The sequence below is a fragment of the Homalodisca vitripennis genome, chromosome 2 (genome assembly GCF_021130785.1).
Source record: "Homalodisca vitripennis isolate AUS2020 chromosome 2, UT_GWSS_2.1, whole genome shotgun sequence".
NCBI lineage: Eukaryota > Metazoa > Arthropoda > Insecta > Hemiptera > Cicadellidae > Homalodisca > Homalodisca vitripennis.
Genome location: NC_060208.1, coordinates 196,737,074 through 196,761,014, shown reverse-complemented (window position 1 = coordinate 196,761,014; position 23,941 = coordinate 196,737,074). Strand labels below are relative to the sequence as shown.

Below are 23,941 nucleotides of genomic sequence, written 5' to 3'. Positions count from 1 at the left end.
TAAGATATCCATTTGCTGCAACTTTCCATATAGCGTGCACATGGGAATTTTAAATAACAATAACATACAGTACAACTACTTTTCTTACAAACGTTTTTGTTTTTTACATTTTCTTTTTTCTTTAACGGAATATAATATTTTCAGTCTCCCTTTCAATTTTAGTTTAATATTTGCCACTATGTTAAGTGGTTTATTGGTATTGTGTTCGTCACAATTAATTAATTCAAATAAAGTAGTTCATTTTTAGTAAAATTTTTACTGAAACTAAATTAAACTTTAAAAGTTACATCACTTTCTGTTGGATCTTTACATGGCTTTAAGTTATAAAAAAAGTAATTTTTCTAGTTTTATTTCTAATTCATCAATATTCCATAATACTTTTTCTCTTGAATTTTCTGTTCCACTGGAGAATTTTCCATCCTTCAGAAGACTTTCTCTGCACTCGGAGCTATCATGAATTCAAAATGTATCAAGAACAAGAAGTATCGAACTAACGATAGTAATATAGATATGCTAGAAGAAAAACATCGATCGTTAATAAGGAAAATATCAAATAATTAAAGTATCAACAAAAACAAACAAAAAATGAAACGTTCATGTTGTAACACTATCTAAATTTTTGGATTTAAACATCTATAAACCTATAGTCTAGTGTATATTACTTCTAACAAAATAAAATTTTTAATTGCTGATTCTAATCGAGTAAGTCGAGGAATAGGAAAGCAATAAACTAAGATATATATCGATAGATCTGTGAACGTGAACGCCGTAAATACCAATACAATAGACGAAAGCATATCTTCCAGCCATCGGTTTGACGATCAGGCTACGATGATGACGTAATGCGTTCCATTGTTAGTGACAGGTGCTACGGTGAAATTGCACAGCCACGCCAGTTACACTGGTGTTTACAGCTGTGGAAACATTACTTGGTATGTCGTGCTCTCGGCTGTTAGTAAGCATTGTGTTGATTAGTTATGTTTCAGGTAAGTAGGTCAATTGCTATTTCAATTTAATGTTGAGTAACACATTATATCATGTATTTTTATGTTATCAAACAAACGAAAGTCTTGATCTGAACTTTACATAATGATAAAAACATTCTATAAGTATAGTAATTGTTCAATGTCCATAAAAGAATAAAGGGAAATATGAGTTTATTAATTATTATTGTTTCAGGAACTGAACTCAATAGCCTGAAAGGTAAGAAATATAACAATGTGATTTAATGGTCTTTTATTGTATCCTTTAATTTGTGTGTATATCTTATACTTTCGTACGTTTCAGATAAAACTAAATTATGAGTAAAACACATTTCAAGACTTAATAAGTATTTTTTAAATTACTTCCAAATGCGTAGAAAATTCAATTGTTATCTCATTCTGGGTATTTACTTATTAAATTTATTTCTCTGAGATGCATGTGAGGTTGGGGATCACCGTTGCTCTCTTCTAATTACCAATAAGGTTTTGTTTCCTTGACCTGCAAAATTAAGTCTATTTAGTTTTTTTAAGTATGTTTAACTACACATTAATCTTTATTACTTATCTAACTTAGACTAGGTTTTGTTGGTGTTAAGAATCTCCACCCGAGTACTCGTCTATTCAAACTCAGGACAACTCAAAATATTTTATTCACAAAAAAATATTATTTATACATTTACCGTGATATATTACCTATTTAAATATACTCCCGAATAGATTATTGAAGTCTGTGCCCTGGGAGGAGTCTTAAAATTATAAATGTAAATTAGAATAACTTTTAAGTTAAAATTCTAATACAAATTTTTTAACTCGATATTTACTTTCATTTAAATGAGGACTGGCTGTAATATATGTAAAAAATATTAATAATATTAATTTTATTGGGTAGTTAATGAATTTGTAATTTCGATCTATGCTTAGTCGTATGATGCGGACACCATAGTTCTACTTCTAATGACGTAGGTTGAATTTTTAAAATTGTTTTCATGATTTTAGATATTCTTGCTAATATGGAGATAGGTCTAAAGTTTCTAGACATATTTTTGGCTCCGCATTTGTAAAAAGGAACTACTTTTGTAATTTTTAGAGTTTCTAAAAATGTACCAAATTGTGTGCTAGAATTAATCATTTATAAAAAAGGAACAGCTAAATGGTTAACATTAGCTTTTAAATGCCTCGAGGCTATTTCATCATAGTCCGGAGCTGAGCGACCTTCTGTACTACTCTCTATATCAAATAGTATTTGCTAAATAATAGGCTTCAGCTCGAAAACACGTATTTCTCATTGGGCGCGTGACCTTATCTACACAAGGCGTGAGTCTCGCATCGCTTAACACATCTAGGTATCTTTCATTTTTTCATTGTATAATCTCTTATGGTATACTGCTCTGGGGTTGTAGTACCAGTACAAAAAACATTCTGTTACTCCAAAAAAAAGCAATCAGAATAATTACTTGCTCTAATTATAGAGCTCACTGTAGACCATTGTTTATAAGTGAACAAATACCCACAGTTTTTAATTTGTACATATTTCATTGTCTAGTTAGAGTTAAGTTGAGGATTGATTCTTCCTTGTTTAGGAGTGACATTCACAACTACAACACCAGATACAGAGATTTACTTGATTTACCTCATGTTAGGCTTAGCAAGACACAAAACTCTTATTTTTACGTAGGCTTAAATATGTTCAACAAACTTCCTAGAAATGCTTGTGATATTGATTTTAAATGTTTTAAAACAAAACTGTACAGCTGGCTACTGAGGAATCCTTTTTACAGTGTAAATGAGTTTTTAGATCTTTCAACCATTGACATTAGCTTTAATTGATGACCTTGCCTTATCTGTGATATAACTGTTTTAACAATTTTTAATGTTTTGTATATAATGGAATTTTTACTTTTATTAATTGATGACCTTGCCTTATTTGACATATTAATCAACTATTTTAAATTCTGTGTATATAAAGGATCTTTTAAATGCATGTTTTTACTTTATATTATCATTGTACATTACCTTAAATGGAATTTTAAGTCTTAATTAGTTTTGTCCATCAAATATTGACTAACTTCAATTGTTGTACTCCGCTTTATCTATGCTCCCATTTGTTAATTGTTAGTTTTAATTTTATATGAAGAATTGATTTCAACTATATTTTAACTCTAAGTGAAGATTTATCTGTAAAGACATAAGTAGTATTAACTATTATTTGTTGTGTAATGCCTTGTGGCAACTTGACGTCAACTGTATGAGTTACCAACTTGTTTTTTGTTGCAATAAAGACTTTGACTTTGACTTTCTTCTAAAATATTTTATAGCTAGCATTTAGTATATCACAATTAATGTCACCTGTGAGAATTTGAACAATATAACGATTTGCACTGTCAATGAGGAATTCATTAATTTGAATGAAATTATTTTCAAGGATACGAATTATCTCTTTAAGCGATGTAACATTGAAACGTAAGCTCTGTTACTTACTAAACAATCCAAATTTAAGAATTAATCTTGTACATTAATTCGAATTTTTATTATGAGGAATATGCAATGGACAATTTGTTCTTTAAGACAGGTAAGAGAATTTACGACATTAAAATAATTTCCGCACCAATTAAAGTATTATTATATAAATACAATAATTTTAACTTTGGTGCTAGTAAGAGTTTTCTAGCAACTACAATTTCTACATGTATTTGTTTAAACATACTGTATCATCTCATCTAATATATTAAAACGTATGATGTTATTCAAGAAATATGTTTCGTTATCTTCTCATTAAGTTCTTTGTTACCAATATAAACAGTTTAGTAATAAAATGAGTTATGTAATTGGATGGATTCACTATAACCTATTAAAAATATATATATGTGTTTAATATAGTAAAACGTAAGCCCAAATAAAACTAGGAAACATAGCGGAAATCCTCCACTAAGCGGTTTACAAACCAGAGTACCGATATCCTCTGTCAAGAGCATACTCCAGCTCTTCAAATCCATATTTTTAAACATAAATTTATCGTTAATCCTATGAATAACATTATTGCGAAATTTTGAAGAATGATGTTTTTTTGCTTGAATATCTGTATCTTGTATGTTTAGATGTTTGTATGTTTGACACTTAATCACACAGCATCTTGATATAATACATATTTAGACAAAATTTGGCATTTAATATTGCATATATGCCATAATAATACGTAATAATATGCTTATTTTTCATCCCAAAATACTAATAGTTATAAAATACTTATTTCTGTATTTGTATTTGAATCTAAGAAATAACATCAGCCGTAGTGTGCTACGAATAGTTATAACAGCAGTATTAACCTACTTTTACTACACATTTTGGCACTGATGAGTTCAAACCATTTAACTAATTTACTCTAGGTACATGAATTTAGATTTCTTTTACATTCTGAAGCAAAAAACTGTTTAACCGTGCTCTAATACAACTAAACAAACCATTAACTATTTGCCGCGTAACTGCAATGTGTGCATAAATACACTAGTACAGTGATTATGTAGTGATTGCAAATGAGATCATAAAGCAAAGTATGGGACACAAAGTAGAATTACTACAGCAGAAAACCATCGAGGGGCAGAGGATGTATTTGGCACTGCTTGGTTACGATACTGATTGGGTAAATAAAAACTTGTATAAGTTTTTGGCGGAGCCAAGAAAATAGTATGACAGCGGAAAGAGAGATATTCATACCATACGAAATAACACTTAAGATAAGTGGTGTGGTCCACAAGAAGACAGCCAGCGGTGTGGCCTACAAGCAAAGACAGTCATTGGTGTAGCGCACAAGCAAAGACAGCCAGCGGTGTGGCCCTCAAGCAAAGACAACCCATCGGTGTGGGCCACAAGCAGACAGCCAGCGGTGTGGTCCACAAGCAGACAGCCAGCGGTGTGGTCCACAAGCAGACAGCCATCGATGTAGCCCACAAGCAATGACAGCCAGCGGTGTGGTCCACAAGCAGACAGCCAGCAGTGTGGCCCACAATCAGACAGCCATCGATGTAGCCCACAAGCAATGACAGCCAGCGGTGTGGTCCACAAGCAGACAGCCAGCGGTGTGGCCATCAAGCAAAGACACTCATCGAAGACAGCCATCGATGTAGTCCACAAGCAATGACAGCCAGCTGTGTGGTCCACAAGCAGACAGCCAGCGGTGTGGCCCTCAAGCAAAGACACTCATCGGTGTGGGCCACAAGCAAAGACATCCTTTGGTGTAGCCCACAAGTAAAGACAGCCAGCGGTGTGGCCCACAAACAAAGACAGCCAACGCTATGGCCAACATTGATGATCGCGATGATCGGAGCAAGAAGTTTCACTCAACTCTTGTATTAGAAATATATGCATTCCAAATCCACTATAAATGGCCTTAAACACGCGAAATCTGCGCTACGTTCCAGTCGTAGTTTTGCTGCACATCTTTTTTAAAAGACTAAAGACTTCGACTTATTAGTTTGCACATAGTCGATTATTTAGTATACGGACTGACATGTTTAAAATCATTTTAATTAATATAATTTAATGTTGTAGAGGAGTTTGTTTTATATCATTGGTACTTACCAAAATTATGTCACTTTCTAACTTCAGGTTTCCAAAATACTAATCTTCACACTTCTAGTCCAATAATTCTATAATGGAAAAATTTGTACCAGCAATGCTTGGTATATTATTTGAAGGTGATTTCTAAATAATTCTGCGAGAAATTGCGCCCAGACCCGAGGAATAATTGATAGAAAATACAGGAAACCAAGTTTATGGCTAAATTTTTTTTAATACTTGTTGATCTATTAATTTAAGTTGCAGGAATTTCGTTATTGAAACTGTAATAGTAATTTGGTCATTTTGTACATTTTTTAACGTTTGAGAATTAGTTTTAAGGAACGGGTAGCGACATATTTTTGAATTAATGTTTCGATTTAACCATTGCTCCAATCTGTGCAATTATGCAATTGTATTAATAGAGCCTTCATAGTGAAGGAGTATTATAAAACCTCATCCCATTATTATCCCATTGACTGGGAGCAGCGCATCTTAGTAGATTCAAATTTTGGTTCACAACCGGTGTAGGATGTGGTATGATGAGTACGGGAAACTGAAACTTGAAGCAAACTTAGATTAATTAGAACGCCGTATATTTTAGAAAAAAATATACCATTTTGTAGAAAATAAAAACTATGAACATTTTGGTCAAATATCAAAACATTTTAAAAATAATATGTGGTAACAAATAAGGCAAATAATAATGTGACACTTGTTATAATTTGATAAGCAAATCTCTTTGCTTTAAAGAATTGTTGATAGTAGCTCATTTTAAAAGGTAATATGGTCTTTTTTTGTAACATATAACGATGGCAAATTACCAAAATCAAGTTACCTTTTAAAAATTGGAATGCATGTGAGAATAATCAGTAGTGGAAAGGAGTATATCTTCTGTGAACTCCTCCTGGGAAAGATGTAAATTACGAAAGTTGAAAGGAACTCACTTAGTGTTACCTTTGAACACTTAATAAGCATTTCTTTAAGTATCAATATATTTAAAGATTAGTTTGTTACATCCAATTGTGAAAATTCGTAAATTTTATCAGTAACTCAGTAGTTAGTAGTATTGTATGGGGCTCTGAAGTAACATATGTTTTGAATAGCTAATAGCTGTTCATTAACAACAGATAGCGGTGCAACTTTATGGTCTCAGCTTTATTTTATGTGCAAAGACATTTCTTTTGTCATTCCTCTGCCCACCTCTCTTGGCAACAATTGTTACATAGATTATGGACAGAAAAACGTATGTTTGTTGCTTTACTACCACAAATTTACAAACTTATTGTATATTGTTTACATTAATGAAACCTGTGGTTGTTGAATTAGTGAGATGGGGAAACCCCGCAAACAGCTACTACGACTTGCCCTGTAGCCTGCAGGATGCCGTGGCCGATCCACAGTGGCACAAGTCTGCATACGATCCTGGACTCAAGGTGGATATGGTCTCTCACTTCCGGGACCCCAGGTTTTTCCTGTTGTTTGATGCTGCGGGATCTATCGCAGGAGTCAGGTTTGGTGTCAGTACATTTGTTCAGTGGAATCTTAAGCTATGTATGAAGTAGAGAATATTGCAGAATTTACGAATCAATGGGAGTAGTTTATCAAAAATTAATTGTGGAAAAACGATGTTATAGGAAGTAACGTTTTGACAATACAATCCAATTTCATTCTATTGTTTCGTTAAACTGTATAATATAATAATTTTCCTGAGTCCTAAGTTCAAATTTCCACCAAACCAACACAGTGATAAATGTGAACTGGGGCTCTAATTTTCGTTGAAGTACAACCACATTAATCACTACCACGAGTTAGTGTTAGAAAACCTGAGTATGTGTTAAAAACGCAAAAAAATAAGCATAAAGTTTAAAGTGGGCATACAATTTTACGTAAGATTAATAGTAACTTAAGTGACTAAAAAAAACAAGAAGTGCCTAAGGGAAAAATTAAATTAAATATTCATTTTTCTTCGCGTAACTGTGGATGAACAGATAAAAACGTAACAAAAAATTTTAAAATTTAAATCCCGGGGAATACAGCGTATTTTATATAAAGTATCAGCAACTCTTTTGTTAGCATAACTGTCTAATATATTGTCCAAACATGTTCCTTGTCAACAAAAAGTGAAACCCCCAAACAGCCCCCCCCTCCAAATCATCAAAAACTCTTAGTATAAGCAGTGTAAACAATCAACTGCCTAGATATAACAAATATTTTCGGTCAAATATTTCTCTAATTTTCTGATTTAATGAAATGCTTGCTTAAAAATATGTGACTTGATAAAAACTTACAATACAGTGTAAAGATTAGGAATGTGGTAGTAAAAATAATTATTTTTGTATAGGGGAGAAAAGTGTTATTTTATTTTTGTTATTCAGTTCCATAAACAAGACTTTCGTCGCTCTATGGTTGGCTTACACGGTAAACAATATAATTACGTCTTTCCACGGAAAATGTTCCGAACAGAGAAATTGTGGAAAACAAAAACCTTTTATACAACTGTCCTCTTTGACAATCCTGGTAAGTACAAGTATTTTTTATAACTTTAAAAATTTTCCTACGTATATTATGCTATTATTGTATAGTTACATAAGTTAAACGCAGAACTATAGGTTTAGACATTGATGCTGAAGAAAGTAGGTTTCTATATCGTAAATTGTGTTGACACATTCTTTGTTATAAGTTCATTCATGAAGACAATGAAGCCTCTTGTGGGGCTTTTTATGAAGCAATCGTACATAAAAAGTAATAAGTACGCTTAATCTTATGGTATGAAATAATTTTACATAATGTTGTAACTGAATTTAAGTGTTTTTTTACCAGTCCAAATTAATTTCATAACTAATGGATTGTACAAGTATTCTCAATAACACAATGAGGTTCTTAAAGTTATTGTTGACGATTGAATCTCTACCATTGATATGATAACCTTCAAAAGTTCACTTTAAGTAAGTACTTGTTTCTCATGACTCTTTTATATAATAAAATTCTGTTCTTAATAATAAATTAAAACATTTATTATGTATTGTACTAGCAATTACCCGCAATCACACACACATTACATTTTTTTAAACAGGGACACCATTAACATACTCTTTTTAAATGACATTTTAAAAAAGCCCTGGAATAACCCATAGTCATTGAAAGATGTTCTAGTCTCCCTATCCATTTTAGACTTACGTTTACAGATGGGGCCCTGAAATCGGAGATTTAATCTGTTTTATATAAGTACCTCTGAAATGTCTCGGTTCATTCCTTCAATATTTCATTTTATTTATTATTATTATTTTGTAGCATAGCTTCTACGATTTTAGTAACAATTGGACTACTTTAGAACAGTGTGAAGTCTAAAGGGAGCAATCGCTTCTTACATCCTTCGCCTTTTACATACGTAAGATGTAATAAATTATGGTATTTTACGGAAGTTGAATAAAATTCGATACAAAAAACCTCTTGAAAAAGAAAAGCCTCTGTCCGTAACACATAATTTGTAAAGCGTAACTGATTTTGACAGATTAATAAAAAAACACTTTTATATCCCTTGTTTAAATGTGTATAGTTCATTGTGCTTACTAGCGACTTATTACCCGCGAGTTCACACACAGTTTTAAAAATAAGAATTCGTAAAGCACTTAATATGAAGTCGTATGAAGTGTTTTAAACGAAAGTAGGCACATAGGCACGTATTGTTTCATTTTTCATGCTTTAGAGTATAAGGAATTACACTGACTCATATATATTTTTCACTTGTTAGAGCATTTCTGCTTACAATAAATTATATTTGCAACGTTACTGCTGAGTCTGCCTTGTTGCTCCAATAAAAAATACAAATACACTGTTCTAGGAAACCTGTATTTCTTAAATCTTTATCATGTACTGTCGTATCATTGTACCATATATCATCGTGGTCTTAGGTATTTACAGTGCCTTACAGTTCTGCCTTGTTGCTCCAATAAAAAATACAAATACACAGCTCTAGGAAACCTGTATTTCTTACATCGTTATCATGTACCATCGTATCATTATACCATATATCATCGTGGTGTTAGGTATTTACAGTGCTGTAGTAGACTCTGCCTTGTTATCCCGATGAAGAAAATATACATACATTCACAAATATATTACGTTATGGGGGAATCGTATCTACTTCCAGTGTAAAATGAAATTCACACAACCAAAAATAAACCATCTTCCTAAAAAAAAAAAATGAAATGCAACTTTCTAAAACAATTATTTATAAGATTTTGCGTTGTAAGTTTTGATAGGAATAAAAGTGTGGGAAAGAATGGATCTTTGATGCATGTTAGTGTTAATTATAATTTTTTATTAATTATACATCGCCTTGTCAATCATAACAGTTTGGAGTACCGCACGTACAAACATCCACAGCTTTGTTCATTACCTTTGGTTTTATAAGAAGGTTTAAATAATATTACAAGGCATTAGACGTTCCTAACTCGCCACTAGTTCGATCTAAAATAAAAGTTAGATACTAACTTTGTATTAGCTATCTGCGTTACACAATTGATTACAATTATTTATTATTTATTGTACAATTGTTTTATACACAAAATAAATGAAATCAGATGTTACAGCCATTCGTTGAACTTCGTCTGAAAATATTAACAGCTGTTTAGTGTCAGTTAAATTTCCCGCGTAAATCAACTGATTGCATTGAAATTTTACATAGGCATTGTAACTGTTATTGTATTACTTATTTTATTGTATAACTTATTGCATCTTACAAAGGGATGAAAAGATTACGAACATATTACAATATTATTATACGATTACGAACTTGTCACAATAATGACTTGAGCTCTCAAATTGCGTTTAGGATGTGTTCCAGTGTTAAGTCCTAATATGTACAAGTGCTAAGTCGATAAAACGTTCGTTACTTCTTACACTCAATTCTGCGTTATCGAATAGTCCTGCCACCGAACAGTCACATAACTGTAACTGGTCTCAGTGTCGTTCTCAATCTTCAAGCGATGCCCTTCTGTTGATCTTAAGATGTATTTTACCTGCAGATACAGTTTTGGAAGAATATATTTGTTGAATTAAAAAAATATCGACTGTAACTTTATTGTAAGTATACAGTGTTTTAGAGGTTTTGTACTTTAAGTGTAGCCATTATTTATAGTAAGTTCATTTGTGTTTTAATCCAACAAATTCAACAAATCGAAGATGAAACATCGTACCCTTAAGTGTCTGGATGAAGATCCAACATCAAGTAATATATGTTAAGCCGATAATGCAACAAATTAGCATCCACTTAGTTACAACATAGAGCACTTAACTTAACTTTTCACGTAAACTTCACGTTGTCTTACGTAAAGTTAAGTTAATTATTTACGTTAATATTTTTATAGTACGAGGTTTCATTTATATATACATTTTGAAATTATAATAATTTTATAGAAATGCAATTTTTATATAATACAATAGTAATAAATGATGCAATAATATTTCAAATGAAAAAAGTTATCAATGTAAATATATTGTTTCATTTTTATGCCGTAAGTGGTAAAGGGCAATATTGCCTTTAATAAAGTAATTTTTCATTTCACTTTTTCAGTTAAACTTTATTAGATTATGGGAATAATGATATTCAAAACTGTCAATATTTTTTATATTATTCGACATATAATATAGGAAAAGGTTCCGACATAAAAAGTCCATACATGGTGGGAAGGGTTGATTTAATGTCATTATTAGTCTAAGTTTAGACGAAATTTTAGCTTAGTGTCATTATTTCGTTTAAAATCTAACACTGTCACAGATTTTAATCATAAAGTCTGGAATCCACTGTCCTCTGGAGATATAGAAAAATCGGAAAACCAAACTACAAAAGAATTATATCTTTCTTACCTAACCTATTCAGTGTAATCTAGATAAAGAAGTATTCTCATTGGCTCACCCTTTCTACAATAGTTATGTTATGTGTAGATAACTGTCGTCGTCACACCATATTGCAATAAATGATGCACCTCAATGATGAAACAATGAGAATACTCCAGGGTCGACGAATAAAGACTGTAACAGTGTAAGATTTCAGACACTGCACTAAGCAGAAGGTAAAACGGAGCTAAACCGCCGATTCACATTTGTCCATGTTCCAATTCTATATAATATAAGATTTAGATGTTTCGATGCTTATTTTTTAGATGTTATTAAGACTGGAGGCAGACCTTTCCTTAATAAGAGTACAGACGGAATAGTGACTTCTCTACACTACTGGGCAGATTCCGCATGGCACTCTGTGCCCAAGAGGGAGTGTGATGTCACGGCTGAGCTGAAGGAACAAGGCTGTTACGAGAGCATGGGTTAGACATACCATATTTTTATACAATAAGAATATTAGTACTATTAAAATATTATTAAAAACAACTACTATGCCCACAAAAGGCGAGCATTTTATATAGATATACTAGAAAAATATCTACGTCTGTAGGCTACTGAATAGAGGAGGAGAACATCATATATATTTTATGTCAGACCAATCTTTTTCCCATTATACATTTTTTCTAAATCAAAGTTTAACGAGTGATGAGTGCGTGAAAGATTCTACAAAATAAACGTTTAGTGCACGAAAAAAACAAACAGAGAAAAGGTCTGTCAACTGGGTAAAGTGGGAGGAGGTGTGACAAACGAAGTAGCGTGAGGTTCTATACAGGGTGAGCACAACATATCTCGCTAACAGTTGTAAAGAGGGGTCGCCACGCGGAAAATGGTAAGTGATCTCGAGCAACGTTATGCCGTAAAGTTTGGTTGGAACTTATAAATTCCGCAATGAAAACCTTCTATTGTGCGGCAGGTATAGCACGACCTGTAAAATATGCAAAGGGTTGAAGGAGGTGAGCGTGTAGGGGCACGAACTGCCTCAGTCGTGGCTCTGTACCTGTTAGTAGAAACTGACCAAATCTGGGCTAGGGAGTGAGTGGATACAGTTTTATTGTCACAGCAGATTGTTCTCTGCTCCTGGCTCATAGCTGTGGCGGGCGACGCGGCTGGCTTAATCGTGGCTCTGTACCTGTTAGTAGGAACTGTACATATCAGTGACATTGGTAATGCGTTGCATCATCATGGTTGTTGAGTGTACTTGTGCTGTAGTTTGGTTAAACTTTATAAAGATTTGTTGTTTATGTTTATGTGAGTATAATATGGTCTTTTTATTTTAAAATGTTAGTCTAAAAATATTGAAATATAGAATATTTTAATTTTTGGATCATCATTCAACTGTTTTTATACTGTAACAGAAATGAAATGGGAATTTATATCTTTTGTTTATTTTTTTTTTTCATTTTAAATGAATATATAATAATAAAAATAGTTATTCTTATTGTGAATCTGCTACAATTTAATTAGTTACTGAACAGTTACAGTTGATTCATTAATTTTTACATTTGCAATTACTTCACATGTATGGATGTGAATAACCGTTCGACCTCCTATTTTCTCTTTATATTAATTTCCATAACAGCTTCTTAATAAAAACGTTATGAGCACAGTAACGAAATTAAAGAACACACAAAGGGCATTACTACAAATAGATTATAACTAGATAATGGTTTTAGGGCGGCGCATATACAAGATTACAGAGTGAGTACACCAGACACAGCAAGGCAACTGACTGAGCCACTCTATTCACCCTCCACTTTATTCGAATCATTGCCTTCTGCGCTTCTCGAGACTACCGGTCATGCTATACCTGACGCACAGTACACCAGACACAGCAAGGCAACCACTCTATTCCCCCTCCACTTTATTCGAATCATTGCCTTCTGCGCTCCTCGAGATTACTGGTCATTCTATACCTGACGCACAGTACACCAGACACAGCAAGGCAACTGACTGATCCACTCTATTCCCCCTCCACTTTATTCGAATCATTGCCTTCTGCGCTTCTCGAGACTATCGGTCATGCTATACCTGACGCACAGTACACCAGGCACGGCAAGGCAACTGACTGATCCACTCTATTCCTCCTCCACTTTATTCGAATCATTGCCTTCTGCGCTTCTCGAGACTACCAGTCATGCTATACCTGACGCACAGTACACCAGACACAGCAAGGCAACTGACTGAGCCACTCTATTCCCCCTCCACTTTATTTGAATCATTGCCTTCTGCGCTTCTCGAGATTACTGGTCATGCTATACCTGACGCACAGTACACCAGACACAGCAAGGCAACTGACTGAGCCACTCTATTCACCCTCCACTTTATTCGAATCATTGCCTTCTGCGCTTCTCGAGACTACCGGTCATGCTATACCTGACGCACAGTACACCAGACACAGCAAGGCAACCACTCTATTCCCCTCCACTTTATTCGAATCATTGCCTTCTGCGCTTCTCGAGACTATCGGTCATGCTATACCTGACGCACAGTACACCAGGCACGGCAAGGCAACTGACTGATCCACTCTATTCCTCCTCCACTTTATTCGAATCATTGCCTTCTGCGCTTCTCGAGACTACCAGTCATGCTATACCTGACGCACAGTACACCAGACACAGCAAGGCAACTGACTGAGCCACTCTATTCCCCCTCCACTTTATTTGAATCATTGCCTTCTGCGCTTCTCGAGATTACTGGTCATGCTATACCTGACGCACAGTACACCAGACACAGCAAGGCAACTGACTGATCCACTCTATTCCCCCTCCACTTTATTTGAATCATTGCCTTCTGCGCTTCTCGAGATTACTGGTCATGCTATACCTGACGCACAGTACACCAGACACAGCAAGGCAACTGACTGAGCCACTCTATTCCCTCTCCACTTTATTCGAATCATCGCTGCGCTTCTCGAGACTACCGGTCATGCTATACCTGACGCACAGTACACCAGACACAGCAAGGCAACTGACTGAGCCACTCTATTCCCCCTCCACTTTATTCGAATCATCGCTGCGCTTCTCGAGACTATCGGTCATGCTATACCTGACGCACAGTACACCAGACACAGCAAGGCAACTGACTGATCCACTCTATTCCCTCTCCACTTTATTCGAATCATTGCTGCGCTTCTCGAGACTACCAGTCATGCTATACCTGACGCACAGTACACCAGACACAGCAAGGCAACTGACTGAGCCACTCTATTCCCCCTCCACTTTATTTGAATCATTGCCTTCTGCGCTTCTCGAGATTACTGGTCATGCTATACCTGACGCACAGTACACCAGACACAGCAAGGCAACTGACTGAGCCACTCTATTCACCCTCCACTTTATTTGAATCATTGCCTTCTGCGATTCTCGAGATTACTGGTCATGCTATACCTGACGCACAGTACACCAGACACAGCAAGGCAACTGACTGATCCACTCTATTCCCCCTCCACTTTATTCGAATCATTGCCTTCTGCGCTTCTCGAGACTACCGGTCATGCTATACCTGACGCACAGTACACCAGACACAGCAAGGCAACTGACTGAGCCACTCTATTCCCCCTCCACTTTATTCGAATCATTGCCTTCTGCGCTTCTCGAGACTATCGGTCATGCTATACCTGACGGACAGTACACCAGACACAGCAAGGCAACTGACTGAGCCACTCTATTCCCCCTCCACTTTATTTGAATCATTGCCTTCTGCGCTTCTCGAGACTACCGGTCATGCTATAACCTGACGGACAGTACACCAGACACAGCAAGGCAACTGACTAAGCCACTCTATTCCCCCTCCACTTTATTTGAATCATTGCCTTCTGCGCTTCTCGAGACTATCGGTCATGCTATACCTGACGGACAGTACACCAGACACAGCAAGGCAACTGACTGAGCCACTCTATTCCCCCTCCACTTTATTTGAATCATCGCTGCGCTTCTCGAGACTACCGGTCATGCTATACCTGACGCACAGTACACCAGACACAGCAAGGCAACTGACTGAGCCACTTTATTCCCTCTCCACTTTATTCGAATCATCGCTGCGCTTCTCAAGATTACTGGTCATGCTATACCTGACGCACAGTACACCAGACACAGCAAGGCAACTGACTAAGCCACTCTATTCCCCCTCCACTTTATTCGAATCATTGCTGCGCTTCTCGAGATTACCGGTCATGCTATACCTGACGCACAGTACACCAGACACAGCAAGGCAACTGACTGAGCCACTCTATTCCCTCTCCACTTTATTCGAATCATCGCTGCGCTTCTCGAGACTACCGGTCATGCTATACCTGACGCACAGTACACCAGACACAGCAAGGCAACTGACTGAGCCACTCTATTCCCCCTCCACTTTATTTGAATCATTGCTTCTGCGCTTCTCGAGACTACCGGTCATGCTATACCTGACGCACAGTACACCAGACACAGCAAGGCAACTGACTGATCCACTCTATTCCCCTCTCCACTTTATTCGAATCATTGCTGCGCTTCTCGAGACTACCGGTCATGCTATACCTGACGCACAGTACACCAGACACAGCAAGGCAACTGACTGAGCCACTCTATTCCCACTCCACTTTATTCGAATCATTGCTGCGCTTCTCGAGATTACCGGTCATGCTATACCTGACGCACAGTACACCAGATACTGCAAGGCAACTGACTGAGCCACTCTATTCCCCCTCCACTTTATTCGAATCATTGCTGCGCTTCTCGAGACTATCGGTCATGCTATACCTGACGCACAGTACACCAGACACAGCAAGGCATCTGACTGATCCACTCTATCCCCCCTCCACTTTATTCGAATCCTTGCCTTCTGCGCTTCTCGAGACTATCCGATCATGCTATACCTGACGTACAGTACACTATACGCAGCAAGGCAAATGACTGAGCCACTCTATTCCCCCTCCACTTTATTCGAATAATCGCCTTCTCCGCTTCTCGAGACTACCGGTAATGCTCGGATACAGGCCTGTCTCTATTTTGCATATATTGAGCAAAATATTCGAAAAAACTCTTTGTGTCAAGAATGCTAAATTTTTTGAACAAGCACAACCAGCTTTCAGACGACCAATTTGGTTTCAGAAAGGAAAGTCAGCAACTATTGACTCTACAGTGAATCTTAGCATAATCCAGAATTTACTGAATAATTTATATATCTTTCATCTGTGTTTGCGATCAAATCAACATTTCCATATTGCTTAGCCAATTCTTTTATGTACAAATGAGTGTCATAATTTGAGATATTGTGACTGAAAACTGGAATATTTTGTGGAAATTTCAAATTCAGATTACAAATTCTATGTGCTTCTCCTCTTAATTTTCCGGTTAAGTGACAGTGATTTCTACATGTTTTTAACGTATTATCGTTCCAATTATCTGACATAAAAACTAAGATGTTTTCTGGATCTTTGAATTTGAATTTTGAAAAGAAATTTCTTCTTTTCAGTTAATTTCATTGGCTTCATGTTCTTTTAATTACATTTTTAGCTATATATTTTGATAATTTATTGAGCTCTTCAAACAATTTTGTCGGAAGATTAGGAAATCTTCTTCATTTTTGCTCTATAACATATCGGTTTTTACGTGCGATTGGTTAAATTCGATACTAAATATAGAGTAAAACCATAAGGATTATGCTTCTGAATCTTGGTTGTAGTCGATCTGGATTATTCTTACATGTCGGGATTTTTTCTAATACACTTTCAAAATTCATATAAATAACGTACGGATGATTGAACTGCTTTTTATAATTAGTAAATGATGTTGTTTTGTCCTGCAAATGGCATAATTGGTTTGCAAACCTCATTATTTTTAAATGCTGTGTTAAATCTCCATGTTTTTAAAAATGGCTTCTCTTAAACATCTTCGACAAAGAAATTTTTTTTTATTTTCACATAATAACTGAGAAAATACAAGTTTGTTTAAATCTGTTATGAAAAAATAACGAGATTTATCATCTTGTTTAAAATAAAATAAATCAATGTTAAATTCAGCGTTATAAATTTCTGAAATTTGCAACGGAACAATCTTAATTTTTTTCTTTAAAACTGCTATTATTATTGTTATGTTTTGTTAAAATATACACATTAACAAAAATTTTTGGATAGTTTTACTTAGAATTACAACTTTGTTTATCAAATAATCGTATTTCATTCTATCAAAGATATATAATACTCAAAACCAGAAAATATTTCATTATTTACAAATTTTTCGTATTTCTTTGTTCTTTCACAGTTTCTTTTTGGTTTTTCAATAGCACATCGGATGAATTGTTTGTTCTTGATGTGTTAATTTATTAAACTGCTTAGTGATAAAGTCGTTTACGTCAAATATTTTCATCTGCTTTTACAGTAAAATACATAGGAAAAGTTTGCGTCCAACCATTCACTAAATTTTGTTCCTATTCACAATATAAGGATAAATATCCTTTACAATTTGTATTGTTTTCTAAGAATATTTAGATTGAACTTTTCATTTCTGGCCGCATAATTGTTAGACATTTGTAAATTGACATGAAATCGTCACTTAAATTATTAAGTAGACCATGTAAAGAAGGATAAAATTTCTACATTTATGATATTTTCAACAGGTTTTTCATTGTTTTTAAGATTTGTATCTATTTGCTCTATCATTTTCACAGCTAGTTTTCCTGTTAGTTTCAATAGATAATTTTTCCGCCATTGAATTTATTTTTTTCATCGTTAGATATATCGAGATTTTCCCTTTCATTCTTAAAATTTGTCTTTGAGTTGTAGTGTCGAACATAATTTTTTTCTAGAATTTTTTTGTTATAAATCGGGCATGATATTTTTTCCGCTCCATTTATTAAGGAATAATGTGTATGTATGGAGTTTCACTATTTAGTAAAATACCTTTTTATTTAACAAAACTTATTTGCTAAATTCGTATTATTCTTATTCTTTCCTTCTAAAACTTCAAAAATATACTCTTTCGCTGCTGAAAATCCCGATTTCTGCCATAAAACTCTTTATAATCGTAAACATAATACCCTAAATAGTAATATAATAAAGTGAATCACTTCTATTAAATTTATCTAATTTTTTGAAAAGTAAACATAAACATTTGTGTTGAAAAATTTATATCTCGGCAGAGGTAATTCCATAATTTTTCTTTCTATTTTAAATAACAAATTTTTAAATGGATGAAGTTTTTATAGTAAATTTAGAGAAAATGAATAAAGCGTATTAAGATAAAAGGAAGTGGGACTATTCAAAATAAGTCGTTGTTTATCTTTAGTTACATGCGCTACGTTTTATAATTTATAGTGCAATCCAGAATGTACTTTATTCAAGAGCGCTCTTGAATAAAGTACATTCTGGATTGAATTATAGATTATAAAAATTGCTTTTCTATTAAATATCATACATTTTAAACTTGAATTAAGAAAACATTAATTGAAATAAAATAATTTTTTAAATTAAATTTTCTTCTATGTAAATAATGGACTTCTTGAAAGATTCGAACGATGTTGGTGAATTCAAGTTTAAAGAATATAAGAAGTTGAATGAATTAGGAGAAAATAAGAAATTTAATATAAAATTTTGAATTTATAAAGAATTAAAGATAAATTTGGATTAAAATCATTGCAGAATTCAAAGATTACAAAGTTCATTTGCCAAATAGATTTTTGAATATATTGGATGATAAAAATATCAAAGAAATCAACAATAAAGATAACTTACATTTAATATTTGTTGGAACGAAGAAAATAAAAGAAAAAGAATGTAATGATTAATGAATATAGTAAAATAAAGATTTTTCAAAAGACTTTTTCGTTTATTCGTAGCAGATTTGACAACATTTGTAATAGATAGTTCATTGATTAGAAGCAGATTTTACAACACTTTATTAAAACAGCTTAAGTAAATAGAAGCAAACCTGAGCAGTAAAACATTTATAGATTCGGTTATTTTCATTCTAGATTTACTGTTTGATTTTACTGATTCGTTTATTGTCCTTTAAACAGTATTTTATATTGAATTTCTGTTGGCTCCATAAGTGCGCTAGGAAACTCATATTCAGATATAAATTATATATATATATATATATATATATATATATATACACATAATATATATATATATATATATATATATATATATATATATATATATACATTCATACATTTAAAGTTTATTAATATATAAAAAAATGTTGCCACGGCCTTTTAAAAGGTAAAGAAATTGATTATGAATTATCAAAATGTATTAAAACATTCTACTCCAGAAGCCTAAAGATCCAATTTTGTATTATAACAGCACAAAATATGATTTTTATTTAAAATATGTAGAAACATTTATATTAAGAGATAAATCGATGTCAGCCACGCTAGTTTGGAGTAGGTCAAAATGGAAGGGTTACAAAAGGTTAACAATGTTACACCAGTATAAAAATTATATGTTAATTATTTTATCAAATACGATTTTTCGTACTTTTTAAACACTTCAAACCAAACGGGAAACATGTAAATAACGTAAATGGTAAAACAGCGTTATATAACCATAAACAGACTTTTAAAGTGGGGACTTTTAGCTTTCTTATATCTACTTTATATAATTTTATTTAACTATTTTATGGTTTACTTTTTCTAAGTGTTGTATGTACAACAGTCAGTTTTAGCTGTATCAAGCTAGGAAACAATAATCTGAAGAAGACAGTTTTTTTATAACCTCCCATTTCTACCAAAAACGAGTGACTGAAGTTTTAAGAAACAATATTCTATCAATGTAAAGAAAACCCAGTTGTGTGCCTAGACATTTCAAATTTGGCCCTCGCTCCTTCACCATTCGTAAGCACATACGTACGTTAAATGTGACATGCAACCTGCATGGTTCAGTTCATCAGTTTCATCAACATTTCCAAAATTTTTTCCTAATCTATTTTATTTCAATAAAATAATGTTTTTGTCTAAGAACATATATTATACTCTAGAAAGATTTAAACTTAGATATAAAATTTAATTATCCTCACATTAAAATAATATTAAATCTATTTCAATGTAAACTCCTGGATGCAAATGTCAGTATTTACAGAATTAATGAATTCATTGCAAGGACGTAAGTTGCTAATAATACGTTTATATTGAAACAATTTTTAAAATATTTTAAACCGGTGACAGTTCTGTATTACAGGAAAGGATATTTACAATTGAACTATAAGGACATTTTGTAATATTCTCATCTATAAAAGTTAACCGTAATTTAGGAAGGAAAGAAATTAGTGCAAGATAGCGTTAATCTACAAATATAAAAATAAAATTGAATTTATATGCATAAGTTATTTTTATTTGTTGCTTATTTTGTTATAGTACATTTTCGTTACATACGTGTTATTGCTTTTATTATTCAATTTCTTGTTGTCTCATATTGTTAATTTGTTGCAGTAATTTTTTAGGTAATTTACTTTTTGTATTATTTTATCAAGCGGGTATGCCCAGGCTGTTATCTAGATATATTAGCTGTCAGAATGTATTTCATTTTAATCTGTTGTTTCTGGTTAGTTATATGTTGTTATCATACGTATATATTTATTTACTGATTAGTTAATATTTATTACTTTCATATTGCATAGCATTGTTGTTTACATAGTTTGTTTCTTCGATATTATTTGCTATTATGTTTGATTCTATGAAAAGCAATTTGAGAACATTTTAAAATTATATTAGCTATTAGAAATGATTATAACTAGATAGCAATAATCGTATACCAACTGAATTTACTATTGTAGCTAATATTCCGCGCAAGTTCAACAGGACTCACAAAATATCAGTTATGTTAAGTATTTTTAGAAAATATACATATGTTTAAACTTGAACTTGATATTATATACAGCATTTTGTTGGTACACTTTCCTTGTTACTGTTCTTGTACCACCCCAATGTTTGTTGATGGGCTGTTGCAGGAAAGCATTATTTCTATAATACGGACAACTGAACTGATTGCGCCCAGTGGCAGGGGTTCTTCACCACGTACGATGAAGGGGTTCTCTCTGGGTTCGGACTCTACCACCGCAGAGTAATATGTTGATGGGCTGTTGCAGGAAAGCACTATTTCTATAATACGGACAACTGAACTGATTGCGCCCAGTGGCAGGGGTTCTTCACCACGAACGATGAAGGGGTTCTCTCTGGTTTCGGACTCTGTGTGTTGGTACCACCTCAGAGTAATATGTTGATGGGCTGTTGCAGGAAAGCACTATTTCTATAATACGGACAACTCAACTGATTGCGCCCAGAGGCAGGGGTTCTTCACCACGTACGATGAAGGGGTTCTCTCTGGGTTCGGACTCTGTGTGTTGGTACCACCGCAGAGTAATATGTTGATGGGCTGTTGCAGGAAAGCACTATTTCTATAATACGGACAACTCAACTGATTGCGCCCAGTGGCAGGGGTTCTTCACCACGTACGATGAAGGGGTTCTCTCTGGGTTCGGACTCTGTGTGTTTGGCACCTACCTCTCACCGTTTTCCCACACGTTTTACGAGTATCCGGCCTTTCCGGTTATTAAAGTAAGTTTACTGCTTTTAGGAAATCATATTAATCATTACAGGTTAGAAGTACACTAATTCAGAAGTTGTAAAACTTACTTTGCTGAAGTTACATGCACATTTTATTTATATTCCAATTGCTTCATGACATATGCAGCGAAAAACAGTCACGCAGATAAATAAAAAGGTCTGACAGGCAATCAAGGAGAAATTGGCGAGGCTACATAATAAAGCATTTAAAGCAGTGTAAACGGCAATAATAGCCTAATGCAATTTCCGGCTCCCTCAGGGTAAGTAATAACTTAATACATGTGTGTGTGTATATATATATATATATATATTTGTGTGTGTGTGTGTGTTGTGTGTGTGTGTGTGATACGTGTGTGTTTAATTTTCATCACAACACTGTAACGTGACAAATTCATATCCTGTAAACGTATCTTGATTTCCATAATATTAAACCAAATTAATGTAATAATAATGCCATATTGTTAATTGAAGTATTTATTATTGTTAGCCTGTTTTAATCGATTTCAACAAATGACTTAAACCAAATAACTGAAAATTGTGTAGAACACGTGTAGTGCAATATGTGCCATCATTTCTGCATTCTAAATGTGAATAATAAAATCTAAGACTTTTCGTATAACAGTTAAGTACTGGTTAGATAATGGTATATTGTGTTTTAGCTGTATCTTTGTGTGTTATTCAATAGGCTTTTATCTGAACTTGTAATGTTAGTTGTGTTCAGACAATCCTGAGATCAAGGCCGAACTGTGTGGATGAGTGGCTGCCGCACACCGGCATAACCTCGGTCCATGTGTTCCTGAGGAAAGATCCAGTTCAAGTCTCTTGTCCCCTGTCCGACTGGAGAACTGACCACTGTTCCGCCACCAGCTCTGATGTTCAAGTTATAATCGTGTGTGATACTGTTTAATTAAAATATTGTTGTGAAATTTTCCAGAGAGTTTCGTAGAAAGAACCCTGTAAAACGGCATTTTGTTCCGTCAGTATACAATTGCTTTAAACTTTGCGTGGTAGAGACCGTCTGGACAGAACCGGTGAGGATATCAAACACTCAGTCTTCGGCTATCTCAGATCGTGCTCCTATCGTGTTGTACAAGCCCAGCTGAAAACTTTATTACTCTTTACCCGATATTCCTACAAGTATTCCTACTCAGGTTACAACTTGTTCTATAAGCGTTCGATAAGCATTGATAAATTACTGTCATCACTTCACTTGTTTCATAATAAGTTTTTGATAAAAGCATACAATATACTACTGTACTATTTCTTTCCTTTCTATCTGCCTACCTACTTACTCTGCTACACACTATAGTAATTATGGTACAATACGCAATAAGAATTTTAATTATCGTAACAGTTACTTGCACAAACTACTACTAATAAATAAATTATTAATAAGTCATTTCCTTTTAGTTGTAATGAAGGTTTCTGTGAACATTACCACAAGTAACAACTACACAATTACTTGTTCACCAAACTAATTACCTGAAACTACATTGCGGAATCCAATTTAATCTTCGAGCTAATAGTGAGGCGGCTTTCTGAATAATTATTGGTTGTATTTGATGTTATTCAGTGCCAAACAAGGGACTTACGTGACGTCAGTGCTTGAACCACATTCTACCATCAAACAAACCAGAAATGTTCTCAATTGATTGAATCCTAAGCCATTCACTGTATACTTGCTAATTGTACGCTTTGGAGTTAATGGATACATTGTGTGGTTCTTACCAACGAACATGTAATCAAGTGGATTATACTGGGAATATTAATTTGTAATGGATGTACATGTTCATCTATGATATTACGAATCGAATAATAAAGTAGAAAATAAACTGGTAAGGTTGTCAGTTTGCTTACGTCATTCCTTCATACCATTATGGTGCTTTTTTCGCTTTTTTAACGAATGAGAGGGACATTTTTTGTTTAAAGGATTAGGGAGACAATGGAGTAGGTATAGT

General features: G+C 33.9%; 1 protein-coding gene across 2 annotated transcripts; it reads left to right on the top strand.

The window, feature by feature from the left end:
* Positions 1 to 878: 878 nt before the first annotated feature.
* On the top strand, positions 879 to 23,234 carry LOC124353388. Of its 2 annotated transcripts, none has more exons than XM_046803231.1 (7): positions 879 to 986; positions 1,180 to 1,203; positions 6,864 to 7,054; positions 7,913 to 8,054; positions 11,702 to 11,860; positions 21,802 to 21,974; positions 22,705 to 23,234. In XM_046803231.1, exons 1-7 carry the CDS (start codon positions 935 to 937, stop codon positions 22,888 to 22,890), a joined length of 927 nt encoding a protein of 308 aa, XP_046659187.1. In that variant the 5' UTR covers positions 879 to 934; the 3' UTR covers positions 22,891 to 23,234. The 2 variants fall into 2 exon arrangements, with proteins under 2 accessions (XP_046659187.1, XP_046659188.1); XM_046803232.1 differs by having other exon boundaries at positions 22,695 to 22,871.
* The last annotated feature ends 707 nt before the right edge of the window (positions 23,235 to 23,941 follow it).

What these genes read in the sequence shown, in the direction of transcription:
- LOC124353388 (XM_046803231.1), top strand. Translation starts at nt 935, where the DNA reads ATGTCGTGCTCTCGGCTGTTAGTAAGCATTGTGTTGATTAGTTATGTT. An exon ending in TGTCCTCTTTGACAATCCTG is followed by an intron (nt 8,055 to 11,701) that starts GTAAGTACAAGT and finishes CTTATTTTTTAG; the next exon opens with ATGTTATTAAGACTGGAGGC. An exon ending in AGGCTGTTACGAGAGCATGG is followed by an intron (nt 11,861 to 21,801) that starts GTTAGACATACC and finishes GGGCTGTTGCAG; the next exon opens with GAAAGCACTATTTCTATAAT.